Below are 15,391 nucleotides of genomic sequence, written 5' to 3' on the forward strand. Positions count from 1 at the left end.
GGGCTGTGCGGAGAGTGAAGGTAACAAAGCGTTAGACTAAATTGCTCCGCCGGGCTTTGTGTTATCTCTCCCGCGGCTCCACAATCACACAGAAACGTCAGCGCGGCTCCGGTGTTTGATAAAGGGGAGAGAGAGAGAGAGATGCATAATCGTTTGGCAGAGTAAAGTATTCGTGAGTGACTCCCGCGACAAGTGTTGAGCGGCAGTCGGGCCCAAAGGAAGGAGGAGGCGGCGCCCGCGGTGCGCTGCGCCAAGCGATTAAAGCGCAAACAGTATCGTAAAACGATACCGGGGGTGATTTATGGCTGCTGCTGATGACGGCGAGCAGATTCTCGAGCGCCGTTTAACGTCCTGTCACCGTCGCGGACACACGCCCCCGAATGGCAGTTCAGTTGCATCTCAGAAAGTGATGTACTTCCGCACTCTATGCCCCCTAGTAGCACAGAAGTGTCGTACGACCGTCGGACAAACAGTAGAAAAAAAAGGATACGAACTATTGGTGCGATATAACAAATGAAAAAAATTATTCCAAAACTATAATGTCTTTTTTCCTCGGAACAAAAATCTTTCTCGGGCAGCTATCGTAATGGAAGCGAAAAAACGCTGATTTGGATTCGAACAGGAATCGATAGAAATACGACAGAATGGGTAGATAGTTTAAATTTGATACACCGGCGACTATCGTCTGACTGTGGAAAATCCATCACTATTGGATTTTCGTTATCGTCACAATTATTGGCCGATCGAAAAAAATACACTATTTCCGACAGTTTTGTGTTCCTATGGTGCCCTCTCTGATTCTCACCGCACCAAACGAACAATGGGTCGTTTTGCTGGTTTAGCAAAATGTTCGCAGTAACAGCGAATGCATTTTGCTGGAAGTGCAATAAAAAGTTGCCAGTTAAATGACAAGTTTACTAAGAAAAAGAGCCAAGCTGTTTCGGTAAAGTTTGTTATGCTCAAATAACTGTTTTGTTTGCATATCCGAAAAAAAAAGGTGCAATTTTAGAACACATTTTGCTACACCGGACACGCGCCAGTTTGCGTGGGAGTGCCGTTGGGTGCCGTCGGATTACGAAAAGAGGTCTTCGCTTATCTGGGGCGGGCGGCGGCAATCCCAAACTCTTTGGGCTCCAATTAGAAAAAATTCCGGGCATGAGGAGCGAAGGAGCGGCCTGCGCGCCGTACTGCTCGAGCAGCATGGGTGACAAAAGGTGCCGCCGCCTTGGGAGAGGAAGGCTCGGCTGTCCTGCAAACCTTACTCGGTAACTCTGATAAGGCAGGGATAATATAAGCATGCGTGGCGGCCTAAATCTCTGAGTTTCATGGCAAATAATGAGCGTCATCCATATGAGGACTCCGTACCTTATCAATACACGATCCCTAAATTAGATTTTACAGCGTAACAATAATTAAAGGTTCGAAAAAGGTTGATTGGCCCTTTCTCCTTTGGACATTCAACGAACTTAAAAGACTGTATGACTCGTTGTCACTTATCGACAGCAGTAATTAGTTATTATTATGATTTGTTTTGTTATTGATGAGATGCATCAGATTAATTGCTTTTCACCGACCTGCTGAAGCGCCGCCCCGATGAAGATGCTGTACGAGATGATGGTGAAAAAGTACGTGAGGAAGAGGACCAGCTGCACGAAGATCCTGCGGAAGGAAGGTGAAAAGTGTGTCAAACATACACGGGCGCTATAAATCGGGCGACGCGCGCCGCTCCGGACCCGTCCGGTCCTCCTTGGGTCGGTACCGCGCGGGGTGGTATGGACAGGACACTTGGAGGAGCAGACGACCCCCGGCCGGACGGCGCGGGCCCGATGCGACAGACGCAAATATAATTCAGTTCCGCCTCCTCCGACTGTCGTTGCACCGCGCGTCGCGAGGACGCCGCCGCGACGGAAGGACGCGCACCAGGCGGCGTGTGCGACTGCGTCCAGCAGCGAGCTGGGTCACCGGCCGCATGTCATTACCAAGCGTGGAAAAGTCCCGCGTGCGGCCAAGGCACGTCGCAAGGACGCACTGATAAACCGAGTGTGCAATAGCTCGACACTTGCAAGTGTGCAACAGCTCGACACTTGCAAGTGTGCAGCTGCTCAACACTTGTACGTGTGCAACTACGGAGTTGAGGGGATACTTGCAAGGATTCAAGTCCGTAAGCTGCTCACCACTTGCAAGTGTGCAACTCCCATGTTGAACAATGCCTTACATCAAACGCTTGCTGTGTAGGAAGTGTTCGACAGAGAAGAGCCGCACACTTACAAACAAGTGCCCAGCTACCGAGATGATCACTACTTGCAACTATATAACTTGCAGTATTGCACACTTACAAGTGTTGAGCAGTTATGCCCCCTTACAAGTAGTAAGCAGTTACCTGGCGATGACCGCGTGTCCCAACCTCTCTCCCAGCATTTACCTGGCGTAGACCGCGTATCGGCGCAGGTACGACGGCCCGCACTTGAAGGAGTAGTAGGCCACCTCGGGCATGGTCATGGACGGGACGCGCGCGCGCACGTACAGGTGCTGCGCCGTGGCCACCAGCAGGCAGACGCAGTGCACGGCCACCAGCCCGACCACCGGGGTGCCGATCAGCCCCAGGACGAAGCCGCCGTACTTGAAGGCCATCGGCATGGCCATGATCCCGGTGCCCATGCCACCCTTGACCATGTGCGCCCACGCGCCGAAGTCCCTGTAGAGATGAGTTATTTGAGATCAAACGTGTTTTTTACCCCATCCACCGCGCAGTTTTCGAAGGGGTTGTACTCACGAGTATTGAAGTGTCTGAGGCCGCTGGCTAAATGGGTCGTATAACTCATCCTCTGGTGCAGGGTACACGAGATTGATCCTAGAAAGCGAAAAAAGCAACGTTATGAGCAATTAGCTTCTTTTTCTAATGGCATTGTGGAGAAAACTGATTGTAAATACATGGCAAGGACTAAACGGCAATTATTGAAACCTACTCTAGACCAAGGTTCTTTCATAAGAGCAACACTTTTACTCTTAGCTGGCACTTAAGTCAATGTAACTAACTTTTGTCACTTACTTAGAAGATTGTAGTGGCGGTATTTCGAGTGTTGCCGAGGGCTCGAAGCCATCTTTGCCATCATGCACTTTTTTCTTCATCTTGTCTGAGAACAGAACCGTTTGTTACTTTGCTTCTCGAAAACATCGATCCTCTAGGATATGATAATGGTCGGATAGTTTAAGGACTAGCGGATCGTTTGATGGGAATAAAGCTTCACGGCAAAGATAAGGGGCGGTCCTTCCCTGGAATGGAAAGCCTATCAGAGCAGTTCTCTGCGAATGGGTCACTTTTGACATCAGGTCGAGAAAAAAAGTATTGTTTTATCGAGTTTTCCTTATGGTATGTTGCTTACTACAGTCCCTAGATACAAGATTTTGAAGATCCGAGCTCCCACTCATAAATTACAAAATTACCCTAAAAGCCCCATAAGGGATCCTTATAATGGTTACGGATCTTACTGGTTACGGATCTTACAAAATCTTGTAAAATCTGACATTTTAGACGAACGAGACGACCGATCGGCAAGGGCAAGACGTATTTTAGGTCAGGTTCACAACACGGACACAACCCCGTTTGAACCTTATCGAAATACGCAATAGTTTTTAGGGGTCCTCGTCAGTCTAGCCAGCGAACCAGACAAGACTCACCTGCGTTTGAAGCGTCGTCTGGAAAAGGAGACATAACTCTATCTATGGGAAGTTTCGTGGTAGTCGAATGTTGTGTTTAGCGGTAGAAAAGTGGCAAAAACTGGCTTTATGAATTTTGTTACCTTTCCAATGAAGGGCATTTTTTGAGCCACTCGTGTAAAGACATCTTTGACTTTCTGAAAACGAGCCAAGGGTGAGAACATCCCCTTATGTGTGTGGAACTCGAGACCACCTGCGGAAATCAGTTTGCATATCCCCTTTCGGCGTACAGAGAAGTTTAAGTTCTAAATCGGGAGTTGTGGACATGCAAAATGGTTACGGATCTCACATTTTCGACCCTTTCCGTTCAAATATCTTTTGAGGGGATGACTTTACTACTGTCAAAGTAACATTCGTTTTCTGTTTAGTTAGTATGACGACGCAGAGATAGAAAAAAAATCGCCCAGATCGGTTAAGATTCGAAATTTTGATGAAATAGAGCGTATGGACACGAAAGTGACCCATTCGCGGAAAACTGCTCATCTGACGCACCCAAGATGCTGAACGCAACTCCTCGCATTAATTTGCTCCACAGATAACGCGAGCACGCTGGTTACTTTATATATAAGTGGGTCATTAGATTAAGCTCATAATTGTATTAGTTTTTTTTGTTTTTTTAAGAACAAAAATCAAGGTAGCCACTTCTTAACTCAGAAGTCTTCCATTTTATATTCCCCTTTTATTTTCACGCGACTTTTATCAGCGTTCACGCCTGACTGTCAAGTGCGTTTTCGTGATCATTAAAATCCACTCAAACGACTGTCGTCAGCAGGTCAAGAACAAAACTTCGTGAAACGGGATGGAAACGATACAAAATATATGTAATGCAGACGAACAAACCGGCTTTTTTAAAAGTACTGGTCTATGGTATTGCCAATTTTTTACATAATGAATATGTAATAAAAATCATTACAATTAGTTAATGAAGCAGTGGAAATTGGCGTGCGATCGCTGACTTCCAGGCTATTATTCGTGTGGTCGAAAAGTGAAAGGTATGGGGAATACGGCGAAACTAAGCGATTAACACTGGTTGTACCTGAGACGCTCTCGACACCCGGGTTGGCATGCACTCCCGCGCGGTACGCTGCCGAGTCAACGACTGACTGACGAGCTCGGCGGGGCGCGAGTGCGGAGCGGCGAGGTGACAAGGTAGCGCGGCGTGCTGGTGCGGGAGCACCTCACTCGTCGTGTTCAGCGGGCCGTTTATCGAGACGCGCGAAAATGTGTGAGTTGGTAGCGATACTTCGCGAGGGGTCGGGGTCGACCCCCCTCCATCGCCCCCTTCCTCCGTCCCTCTCCCCTCTCTCCCCACCCCCTCGCCATGCACGCCCTCCTCCCTCTTCGGACCGCTAGATACTGCAGGCGTTATGATATGACAGCTAGGAGAAAGATGACGCCAGCTTGGGTCTTAAACAGCGTCATCATCTTGGAATTGGATCAAAGGGATTTATTCCGATTTACGGATAGTTTAGTAATGGATTAAACTCTGACTTGTTCTAACACCATACTGTCTGTCTTCATTTTTACACTTAGTTCTGGTGAGAACTCTCTGGCCGCAGCCGAGTACGGGTGTACTTATTCCGCACCGCAGACGTGCAGTCTGGCTGGTTGCCTACTCGGTCGGAGCCATAATCATCCAGAAATCACCCAATAAGTACGCGTCGGTCATTCGCCGTTACGAATCTGCCTAGTTCACACAGCGTTTCCGAGCTCACATGGCGCCTGGTAGGTAGGCAACATCTTGCCTGCAGTGCAGGCGTGTCCTGCGGTGTGGCCTACCCTAGGTATCGCAGGCGCTCAGCTCTTCTAATTTGCTAAATAAATCTGGGAAAAACTGACTTATTTTCTTTTCGATACCGTAATAGGCAAATCCGCACTCTGCAAATCTAACTGTAGAACAAGAGATATCAGTTTTAACTGCGAGACTTTAGTCTGCCAGTTTAAACTGCGAAACTTTTTTATCTGCCAGGTTAAACTGTGAGACTGCCAGGAAAGTCTTGGGGTCTCACATCTCATAGTTTAAACTGGCGTACTGCACATAGTCTAGCAGTTTAAACTTGCAGACAGTCTCGGAGTTAAAACTGGCGGACTAAAAGTATCGAAGGTAAAACTGTTCTACAGTTAGATTTGCAGAGCACTCACGCCCACATGGGGTACGATACAACTACAAAAGCTGAGTCGACGCACACATTGCCGAGATTTTGCTAATTCAGCTATTTTCGGTAATTTTCAGCTCTGATTTTAACTGAGCCGAAGAGTGTTCTCACCTGACAATTAGCTGAAGAATGTCTGGGCGTGCTATCGGTATTCGTCAGTAGTGGGCAGCGGACCGAGAATGAGTGACAAATACTGAGAGCGTGTTGTTAGTTAGAAGTTAGATATCTGTGCCTGAGTATAGATGAAGTACGAGGCAATGGCTACGTCAATTTTTGTCACCAAATCTCAGCTCCTGTATTCGATGCTGGCAAATACTGAAAACATGTGCACAAAGCCATCACTTAATTGTTAGCTCAGAGTGGTCCCCAGCACAGCATTTTTAGAGCTGAACATGGCTGAATCAGCAATTGCGAGCTAATCGCGTTTTAACTCAGATGCACTCAGGTAATAGCAATGTGACCTCAGCCCTGCCTCAGTTAACATTTTCTCCCGGGAATAGGAATAATGCAAAATGTGTTAGGATTTTTTCCGGACTACGGGCAGATGACACTTTCGACTTTCGGGTGCTGCATTCGTAAAGTTCTACTACACTAACTACATTAAAACACGCAATTTTCCTTGCAGAACGACTTTTTCAATAATTTGCTGTCAACCACAATGTTTCGTTGCACCCCCCCCCTCTTCATTTTTCGCTACCAAACAGGTCAGGTGTGGTGTATGGACAGACGAGGGGCCGCCTCTCCTGACCTTGTCTCTGACCCTGTTTACGACGGCCCAGCCGCCCATACGCTCCAGCTACAATACTGCTGTACATCAGCAGAATGTTCCTGTTTTGCGATCCGGTCTACAGAAAATTAAAACCGTCGATGAAATGTTACTGTGAGACACGTGCTTTTTTTGGCTCTACGCCCCCACCCTTTTACTTTAAACTGCTGGCGATGTCCCGGCAATTGCTACGTAATCGGGTAATAATCAGTTAAGGACTACGCCATTCCATTGTGCGTTTTACGACCCCGCTGCAGTAATCCACCGGCTGACGCTTTAATCTCGAAGGAGCCCAATAACAGAGCACATCAGCCCACTTGTCAGGAATTTAAGGCCAGCTCAAGCTCGGTTGGGAATGCATCCATTCAATTATCCTATGCGCCTATTTTTTTTTTCTTTGCCATCGTGTGCACGAAACAGCACGAGGGCGTTCTGCTGCTGTTCGTACCACCCCTCAGGGTGGTGTCGAACACACGGTGTTCTATTTAAGTAAGTAGTGTAGTAGCAGTTGTGACCCGGCCGTCACACAGCACTGGAGTGGCCGCAGGGAATGCCGCAGTGTGTGCGTCAGGTCGGCCCGGCCTCGGCCACCACCACACCACCTGCCCGCCGGCCGCAGCGCGTTCCAGAGGCACTGCTACCTAATTGAGATCAGACCCGCGGTACACAGGGTCGTTGGGTCCCCGCGTTGCGTGTTTCTTTTATATCCATTTTCGTTTTCACCACCACTTAAAGGTGGTCGGCCGGCCGGCCCGCCTCCCGCCGGCACTTGCGCAAAGCGGCATATTGCCCACCATCGGCAGGCGGGGTAGGTTCGCCCCGTCATCAGCAGAGACGCCGCCTGCACCAGGACTGGGTCAACGCTCAACGACCGTCTATGCCACTTCTTCCTATGACTTGTACGATGTAGACTTTGTCAAGGTGGAATAACGTCTGGTCCTCAAGTACCACACACTAGTGCGGTATTTTAAGTCCCGTCATGGCAATGATGTCATTCCGACTAAGATAACGGCGGCCTCTCCGCGAGAGTCACGCAGTTCCCAGATGCTCCAGGAGGAGCTCTGAAGTTGATGACGGGCACCTACGAAAGGACGCGATGCACTGCGCCCTGCGCCGCCGCCGCCCGCCGGACATTGCTACGTGGACTGTACGCGACTGCCCAACGTTCCTTAAGTATAGTATAACCCGTCGGAAGTTGGGTTTTTCATGTCCCACCACCACAAAATGCTGACGTAATAGAATGGTCTTCAGCGCTAAAAACAAATAAGCAAAACTTACAAGACAAATACCTCTTCCTCGTCCGATCTAGGGTTGCCTGTATCCGCTTCTGTTTTAAAACAACTAACCCCACATTGTTTAGGCGTACGAAAGCGAAATCAAGAGGCGCATTGAAAACAGTCGTCGTGTTTTTATTTATGGTTTATCTTACAAAATATAGGATCATCACTCTTTTTACAAAAAAGGGTTCTCTACACGCACACACATGCACACAGCACAACAGTCTCACATCATTTATATAAATAACTCACCAACACAGGCCGAAGAGAACGCAGCCGCTCTGGGTATAAACGGCTGCCAATAAAATGCATCCATCTCCCCAGGGCGAACCACATTGCAAGAATTTTTCAAATTAAGAACACCCAAACGCACGCACACACATACACACGTATAAAAATAATTTAAAGCCGCAGAGGCCGTGTCACATTCATGTTGTTTGAGCAGTCGTCATTGTGACTTTACGAGAAAACAATAACTTAAGTCCAAAGTACACTAACCGAATGCAACATCATAAGACAGGCACACTCTCACACACGCGTCGCGTCCTGCCCTGCGTCCTGGTGAGGTGGGTGATGCAGGCGGAGCTCCGTTCTCCGCGCGACCGGACTAACATTTCCACATTTAAATTCACGCTTACTCCTCGCAGCTCAAAGTCTTTGGCCCCTCCTCTCCTATCCCTGCCGGTACACGGGCTCGTCGTCCTCGTACTCGTCGGAGGCCGGGGCCGCGGTGGGCTGGAAGCTCCTCGCCGTCGTGGCGGTCGGTCTCCTCAGCTGCAGGGGGATGTTGACCTCCTCGGGGGAGTGGAACACCTGCGAGAGAGGAAAACGTGGGTGGTGGTGAAAACGTCAACGCAGCAGGCGTCACGGGGGCGCGCGTTGCAGCGAGTGGAAAAAGATTTATCTCTGACCTGGTTGTTGGGGCTGGCCTGCCTGTAGGAGGGCTGCAGCTGGATGGCGGCGGGTGCGGGCCGCGCGGTGGACTGGTACTGCACCTGCTGCTGCTGCTGCTGCTGCGAGGGCGCGGGTGCGGCGGCCACGCGGCGCTGGGGCAGGCCCTGCTGCAGGGGCACGCGCTGGGGCACGTGCTGGCTCTGCTGCTGGTACTGGTGCTGGCTCTGCTGCTGGTACTGCTGCTGCTGGGGCTGGTTCAGGCCCTCCTCGTCGTAGTAGTTCTGGGGGTAGTACCGGTCCGAGTACCGCAGGGACACGTTGGGCTTACGCTGCACCTCCTCCTCGTTGATGGGCCGGTACAGGTAGTCGTTGACGAAGAAGAAGGACGACGACTTGGTGCAGATGTTCTCGTTGCTGGGCGGCATGCAGATGAGGTGCACCTGGTGGAAGGTGAAGCCCTCCGGGCAGATCCACGAGTGGCGCGCGCCGTCCTGGCAGTAGTGGAACACCTCGCAGGACAGGCCCTCGTCGGCGTAGTAGCCGGTGCCGCGGCCCTGGCACGCGAACTTGGAGTGCGGCAGCAGCTCGGTCAGGCGGTCGGGCTCCTCCTTTTCGGGCTCCAGCTCCTCGGAGGTGGCCTCCTCCTGCAAGGAAATTAGGTCAGCCAGGCCGAAAAGGCGCACGAGTGGTGAGCACTTCGAGGGGTGTTTCAGGGTTTTCCAAGAAGACGACAGAAACGCTTAGTGCAGGTTTTGGTTTTCTTGGTTCTTTGTACGAACATATGTTAATGTAGCATTCTACCTACATGTTTGCACTCTGTAATAATTCCGATACACCCTCGAAAATAGTGATTTTAAAAATTTCATTACTTAGAAGAGGGTTTTAAAACTATAAACAGCTTCGAAAATTGTTCGATGCGTTCATGAAAAATTGCGAGTTTACTCACAGACACCTGCTGGAGGTCGGCGTACTGCTGGCGCGAGGGCTGCGGCCGGCTGTAGACCTGCTGCTGGGCGGGCCGGCGCTGCAGTGGCGCGGCGGAGGGCGTGGGGCTGGGCAGCGCCGTGCTGCGGTACTGCTGGCCCAGGCCCTGGGGCACGCCCTGCAGCCCCTGCGGCAGGCCAGAGATGAGCTGCGGCGACGGGGTGGCGCGGTACGTGACCTGCACGGGCTGGGGCTGGGTGGACTGGCGCACCAGGTGCACGGGAGACGCGGTGGAGGACAGCGCGTTGGACGGCTGGAAGCCCTCATAGTCGCGCTCGCGGACGGGCGCCGAGCGGAAGCCCTGCGGGAAGGACGGCCTTTGATTGAAGGGAGGGGTCCTTTACTTTTAATTCAAGCGTACACCGATGATTTTTCTGTCCTTGATTCATTTTTTCTGATTTCCTTTTTTAAATTTTTCAGTTGTTCTTTTTCAGAATGTTTTGTAGGGTGTACACTGATTTTTCTTTTAGTAAAGTACCCCTCGAGCGTCTCTCGCGCCGCGTACCGGCCGCGCCGGCAGCCTTTTGGCTCGGCAGGCCACGCGGCTCGCGTGCCGGACAGGTAGCCTACAGGCCGGGCGGGGAGGGGGCCGCGGGGATGCCCGGCACGGTACCGGGGAGCTTACCTGGGGAGGAGCGCCGCCGAGGTTGGGCAGGCGCTGCAGGTACTGCTGCTGCCCGGGGAGCTGCCTCTTATCCCGGTCGTCTAGTCGGTCCTCGGCCACCTGCTGCTGCTGCTGCTGTTGCTGCTGTTGCTGCTGTTGCTGCTGTTGCTGCTGCAGCAGAACCGGAAGCGGCTGCAGTGGCCTGCTCTCGGCCGTGTGCACCGCCTCGCCCTCGCCGCCGTCGTCGTCGTCCTCGCCGCTCATGGCCGCGGCCTCCGAGGCCACCGCCTTCTCGGCCTCGGCGGCCTTCTTCTGGCCCTCGGCGCACGCCGCGCCCACCAGCAGCAACACCATCAGCCACGTCCTGCAAACATAGAGCCCGTTCGTCAACGTGTTTATTTCTCAACAAAAGAGGTCGTCCGAGCATGCGCCCGTCTGTTTATTGTGCGTGTGTGTGTGCGTGGCGTGGAGTTGCGGGGCATGACAACAACGCATGAGTGGAGGGAAATAAAGGACAGCAGCCGATCCGCTCTTACATCACGCGGGGGGGCACCCAGCTTTCTCTGGCGTGGCGTGGCGGCGCGAGGCGGAGGACGGGGGGCGGCGTAGCGTCATTCCCCGCACTCCATTCTAGCGGCGCCCGGGTCCTCTGCGCACGGCCGCCGCCCGCCCTGCCCCGAGTGTGTGCGACACGACCCGGACAGAACAACAACAACAGCGTCCTTATTACTCCGGAATGCAGCGAGACATACGGAATGAGCAGGGCGACGCCAATCAGAGGAACAATGGGGAGGGACACGGAGGGGCGAGACTGTATGGGAATGTCGTTACGGTGGTGCGAGCGGGTGCGAGTGGGGGGTAGTGGTGGTGGTGCTCGTGGAGGGTGGTGGGCGCCAGCAGCCCCGGCAAAGGTAGACTGTACCGCCGACACAGACCTATGGCCAGTCGGGCCATGGAATGATCAAGTTGCCTGACGCGGCTATGCTACGCGAGACTGTATGGTAATATCGTTACGGTGTTGCTAGTGGGGGTAGTGGTGGAGAGTGGTTGGTGGGTGCCAGCAGCGCCGGCTTAGGTAGACTGTACCGCCGACACAAGCCTACGACCAGTCGTGCCATCGGATGACCAAGTTGCCTGCCATCAACAAGGTTATACTGTGCCGACAGGGAGGGTGGTGTGGTGGGGGAGATCCAGGGAGACTAGTCCACATCACAGTTCTCGTGATTTCTTTCCCATTCGAAAAGCAAGTTGGGTTGCCCCAAATGAGCTCCCTGTCTGCTATATTTCGACAGTTTCGAGTGTTGTTGTTAGGCCCCGCGGAGGCTTCCGATCCGGTCCGATCTGTTGTGTGTACCGGTCCGATTCGTCCTGCACTCTATTTATCAGCCGTGATGCAAGCCCGGCGCCCTTACATCAGCTGACGCGAGCGCGCGAGCATCCAGTCGCTGCTGCTGGTCCAGACGCTATGGTGGGCGCGCGCGGCGAGGCGATGCCCCCCTCTAATAATTAGTTCTGGCCCGCTGCCACGCCGCCGCGCCGCCGTGCCGCGCCCGAGGCTCATGGCTGCTGCACTTTACTTTCTCGGAAGCTCATGAGGCGCTCATGAGCGGCACGACGCGCCGTGCAAATAGGCGGCTCACGCTGCTGCTCAGCTGACCGGGCATCATCTCGTTATTCGTCTGAGATAACCTGGCGTGCTCGCCGCGCTCGCCTCTCGTGGGAGGAGAGGTTGGAGGGGGGGGGGGGAGCCCGCAGCCAGAGACCCCGACCTGGGGCAACAGCGGCGCGGGGAGAGAGAGAGAGATGATTGGCTCCGTACGGCAGAGCACGCTGCGCGGCCGGCCGGCTTTTCAGCGTTAAAAAGAACTGGAGCTGTGTGAACCAGGGCAGAGGGCGGGGGCGGCGGGTGGGCCCGGAGCAGCCCCGCACAGGAGAGCGCTTACCGGGCCGTACCTGTCCCGGACCACGCCCCGCCGCCACCGGGTCAGACTCGCTTTGCCCATTCAGATCTGGACCAGTTCGCCGCTATGCCGGCCACCCGACCGACCCACGGCATTGGACCCGATGCAGGTCAGGTGGGGGGCAGGGGAGAGGCGGGGGCGGTCACTCGGTTGCCCCGGTTGATCTGACTTACGCGGCATGACGCCATCGGCCGAAACACGTTATTCGGCTGCTCATTGTCTCACTTCTCCTGAGGTTTCACAAAAAAACAAAAACGACAAGCGCTCCCGCAATGCAGTCAATGCAGGCTCACTGCACGGCATCGCTCTCTGCCGCCGAATCTCCCGTCTCACTCCACCCTACCCCTTCCCTCCATTCTGTTGCTCTTATTGTTTTGTTACCCGTCGGAGGTGAAAAAGGGGGACTTCCAAACTGGAAACAGCTCTTTTTTAGTTTTACGCCGTGTACCCGGAGCGGGAACTGGGTCAGGTGAACTAAACGTTTTCATTATTTCGTTATTTATTTTTACGGTTGACGCCCGAGGTGCGCGCCGTCACCGTCGAACAAGTGCGTGCGCGTGCAGTCACTGGTGGATTACCTAGTTACAGCAGTAAGGGGCTGCAGGCAAAGAGAGAAGGAGAAAGAGACAGAGAGAGACAGAGAGAGACAGAGGGAGACAGAGAGAGACATAGAGAGAGAGAGATAGGGAGAGAGAGGGAGAGAGAGGGGGAGAGAGAGCGAGAGAGAGAGAGAGAGAGGGAGACAAAGAGAAAGAGACAGAGCTCCTTCCTCACTCGGCCTGGCTTCAGGGCAGATTGGGTGCCGTGACGCGGCGCTCGGTGGGACTTAATTGTATCACGCGGCGACGACGCGCAGTTATGGTGAAGCGGGGTAGGGAGGCAACGAGGGGTGGAGTGAAGCGTGGGTAGAGTGACGCGGGGTGGGGGATGAAGTGGGTTTCAGACAGTGCCGTCGTGCAGTAGTGCCATAGTGGCCGAAGCGAAGCGGGGCTTTAAAGTGATACAGTGTACCGCACTATTTAGAGTGACGAGGTGAGAGGCGCGAAGCTGGGTAGTAACGCGATATTAGAGGATTTATTTACACGGGAGGGTGACGTCGTATGCGGTGATTCCGATATTAGCGACCCAGTTTTCGCTGTAACGTGGTGGTCCTGGCCGTGGTGAAGGGTGCGAATCTTGTGAACGACGTAAAGCTCGCCGATTGCCCCATCGCCCCCGACTTGACGTGTGTCGGCCGTCCTTTGTCGGTTCGTTTCGCCCTGAGGGTTGTGTGTATGTGTGTGTGTGTGTGTGTCTGTGAGTGATCGCGGACCCTCTCTATATGGCGCACGGCCGACCGTCGACCTCTCTTCTTCACCGTTTTTTTTTTTTTTTTTTTCGAGCGATCGCCGCGCGCGCCTGGTGGATGGCAGGAGGATGCCGACACGTAATCGACTTTCCTCCGGTCGGTCGCGTCAGGCCGGCCGGCGCGGCGCTGCTGACGGGCACATCCCGCGAGCGGTGCATATGATCCGGACACGACTGGGCCGGTGCGGGACCGGCGCGCGGCCAGCAGCGGCGGCCACCGGCGGGACCGAGACGGCCTACGACTTTCTCTGTGGGATCCGCGGCCGCGCGCGTGGGATCCAGACGATCCCGCCCTGGTCACTATGCGATCCTCTCTCACACACTCTCGCTCTCTCACACACTAACCCACACACGCACACACTGATACAAATTTGACGGCAATCGGACGATAACAAGCCTTCCGCGGAGAGCGGAGGGGAGGAGACCGCCACTTACCGTGTCCCGTGCGCCCCGTGGAGTATAAGCAATGAATATGGAAGAGCGAGGACAAATTGGGCGGTCAATTGGGTGGGGCAGAGGAGTAGTTGTGCCATGCAGCACGGTAACACTGCTACTGCCACGCAAGGCTGGTTGGCCGGCGAACCTTTTACCTAATGCACAAACATCACTGCTACGGCAAGGCGCAATACTAACATCTCAACAGCGTAAAGAGAAATTAAGGAAGAGTGAAAATGTTTTTTAAAAAAGAGAAAAACTACTCACGGGTAGGAGGGCAGGAACCAAGAATAGGCGAGCGATAAACCCAATCACCATAGCATGGTTGTCCCCGGCATGGTTAATGAAAAGGAACGCCAAGACGACGGCCTCAAATAAACCACTGGTGAAAGAGAAAAAGGGCGTAAGTCCAATGCAAAGTCCGTGAACTTACGCCCTTTTTAACGCGAAACGCGATTATCTCTCAGGTTTGTCTCTGGCGTGATATCAGCCCCCACGCGTCCTCAAGGATTCGGCGAAGGGTACCGTCGGTGCCTTTAGCTGGGCGGGGCGCGCCAAGGCCTTTAGGGGGAGGGGGGGGGTTGTTGCGGAGCGTTGCGTGGCGTGGGGTAGGCCAGGGCGGCGGCGGTCGCATTCACCACGAGCACGGCCGTCACCGCCACAATGGCACCTGCTGCTGCTGTTACGGTTATGCCGACGCCGTCGCGCCGCGGGTGCGGAGGACAAGAAGAAGAAAAAAAATGTAAAACTGTCCGGGTGGGTGCGTGTCTCGCTTTCTCGTCTCGAGCGCGGGGCGCAAGTTCGCGTCGCCCCGCCCTGCCCCGCCGCGCTTGTCCAGTTCTACAAATTACTACCGCTCGCTCACGACGACGGCATGTCGACCGGCTACAAGCTCGCCGTCGTGTGATGTCATGCACGAATGTAGTATAATGTGGTTGCGTCGAGATTGATTAAAAGTTGTGCGAGAAGGGAGAGAGAGAGAGGGGGGGGGGGGGAGAGACTGCCTCCAGGTAGGTGGTCAGAGGCCAGCTCCTTGCTCGTGGAGACAGCACCGCTGTCCTGCAGACCGATTCCGCAGAGCATGTGTGAGGGATCGTCCAGAAAGTACGTCGTTTATTCTCGGCTTGTTCGGCAAATCAACGTGAGTTGGGCGCCTGCGAGACTCTGGGTAGGCCACCCCGCGGTACACGCATGCACCGCAGGCCAGATGTTGCCTACCTGCCAGGCGCTAGGCGCGGCTACGAGAGCCT

General features: G+C 53.7%; 2 protein-coding genes across 2 annotated transcripts in view; both read right to left on the reverse strand.

Moving 5' to 3' along the window:
- The window catches only part of LOC113217908 (proton-coupled amino acid transporter-like protein pathetic), a gene marked incomplete at its 3' end in the record, with an annotated part of 15,275 nt that extends 10,337 nt beyond the window's left edge, over window positions 1–4,938 (reverse strand). The window contains 5 exon segments of the mRNA XM_052275042.1: window positions 1,575–1,659; window positions 2,423–2,695; window positions 2,774–2,851; window positions 3,050–3,134; window positions 4,754–4,938. Coding sequence (XP_052131002.1) covers window positions 1,575–1,659; window positions 2,423–2,695; window positions 2,774–2,851; window positions 3,050–3,129 — 516 coding nt within the window.
- Window positions 4,939–8,027: 3,089 nt separating this feature from the next.
- LOC113217905 (adenylate cyclase, terminal-differentiation specific-like) overlaps window positions 8,028–15,391 on the reverse strand; it is an 11,048-nt gene continuing 3,684 nt past the window's right edge. Inside the window, exons 2-5 of the mRNA XM_026437991.2 lie at window positions 10,420–10,762; window positions 9,757–10,095; window positions 8,828–9,454; window positions 8,028–8,729 (exon numbers count right to left, since the gene is read on the reverse strand). Of these exons, the coding sequence (XP_026293776.2) occupies window positions 8,589–8,729; window positions 8,828–9,454; window positions 9,757–10,095; window positions 10,420–10,762 (1,450 nt within the window). The 3' untranslated portion in view covers window positions 8,028–8,588. The remainder of the gene's footprint in view (window positions 8,730–8,827; window positions 9,455–9,756; window positions 10,096–10,419; window positions 10,763–15,391) is intronic.

The sequence above is a fragment of the Frankliniella occidentalis genome, unplaced genomic scaffold, assembly GCF_000697945.3.
Source record: "Frankliniella occidentalis isolate FOCC.00 unplaced genomic scaffold, Focc_3.1 Scaffold498, whole genome shotgun sequence".
NCBI classification, from domain to species: Eukaryota; Metazoa; Arthropoda; class Insecta; order Thysanoptera; family Thripidae; genus Frankliniella; species Frankliniella occidentalis.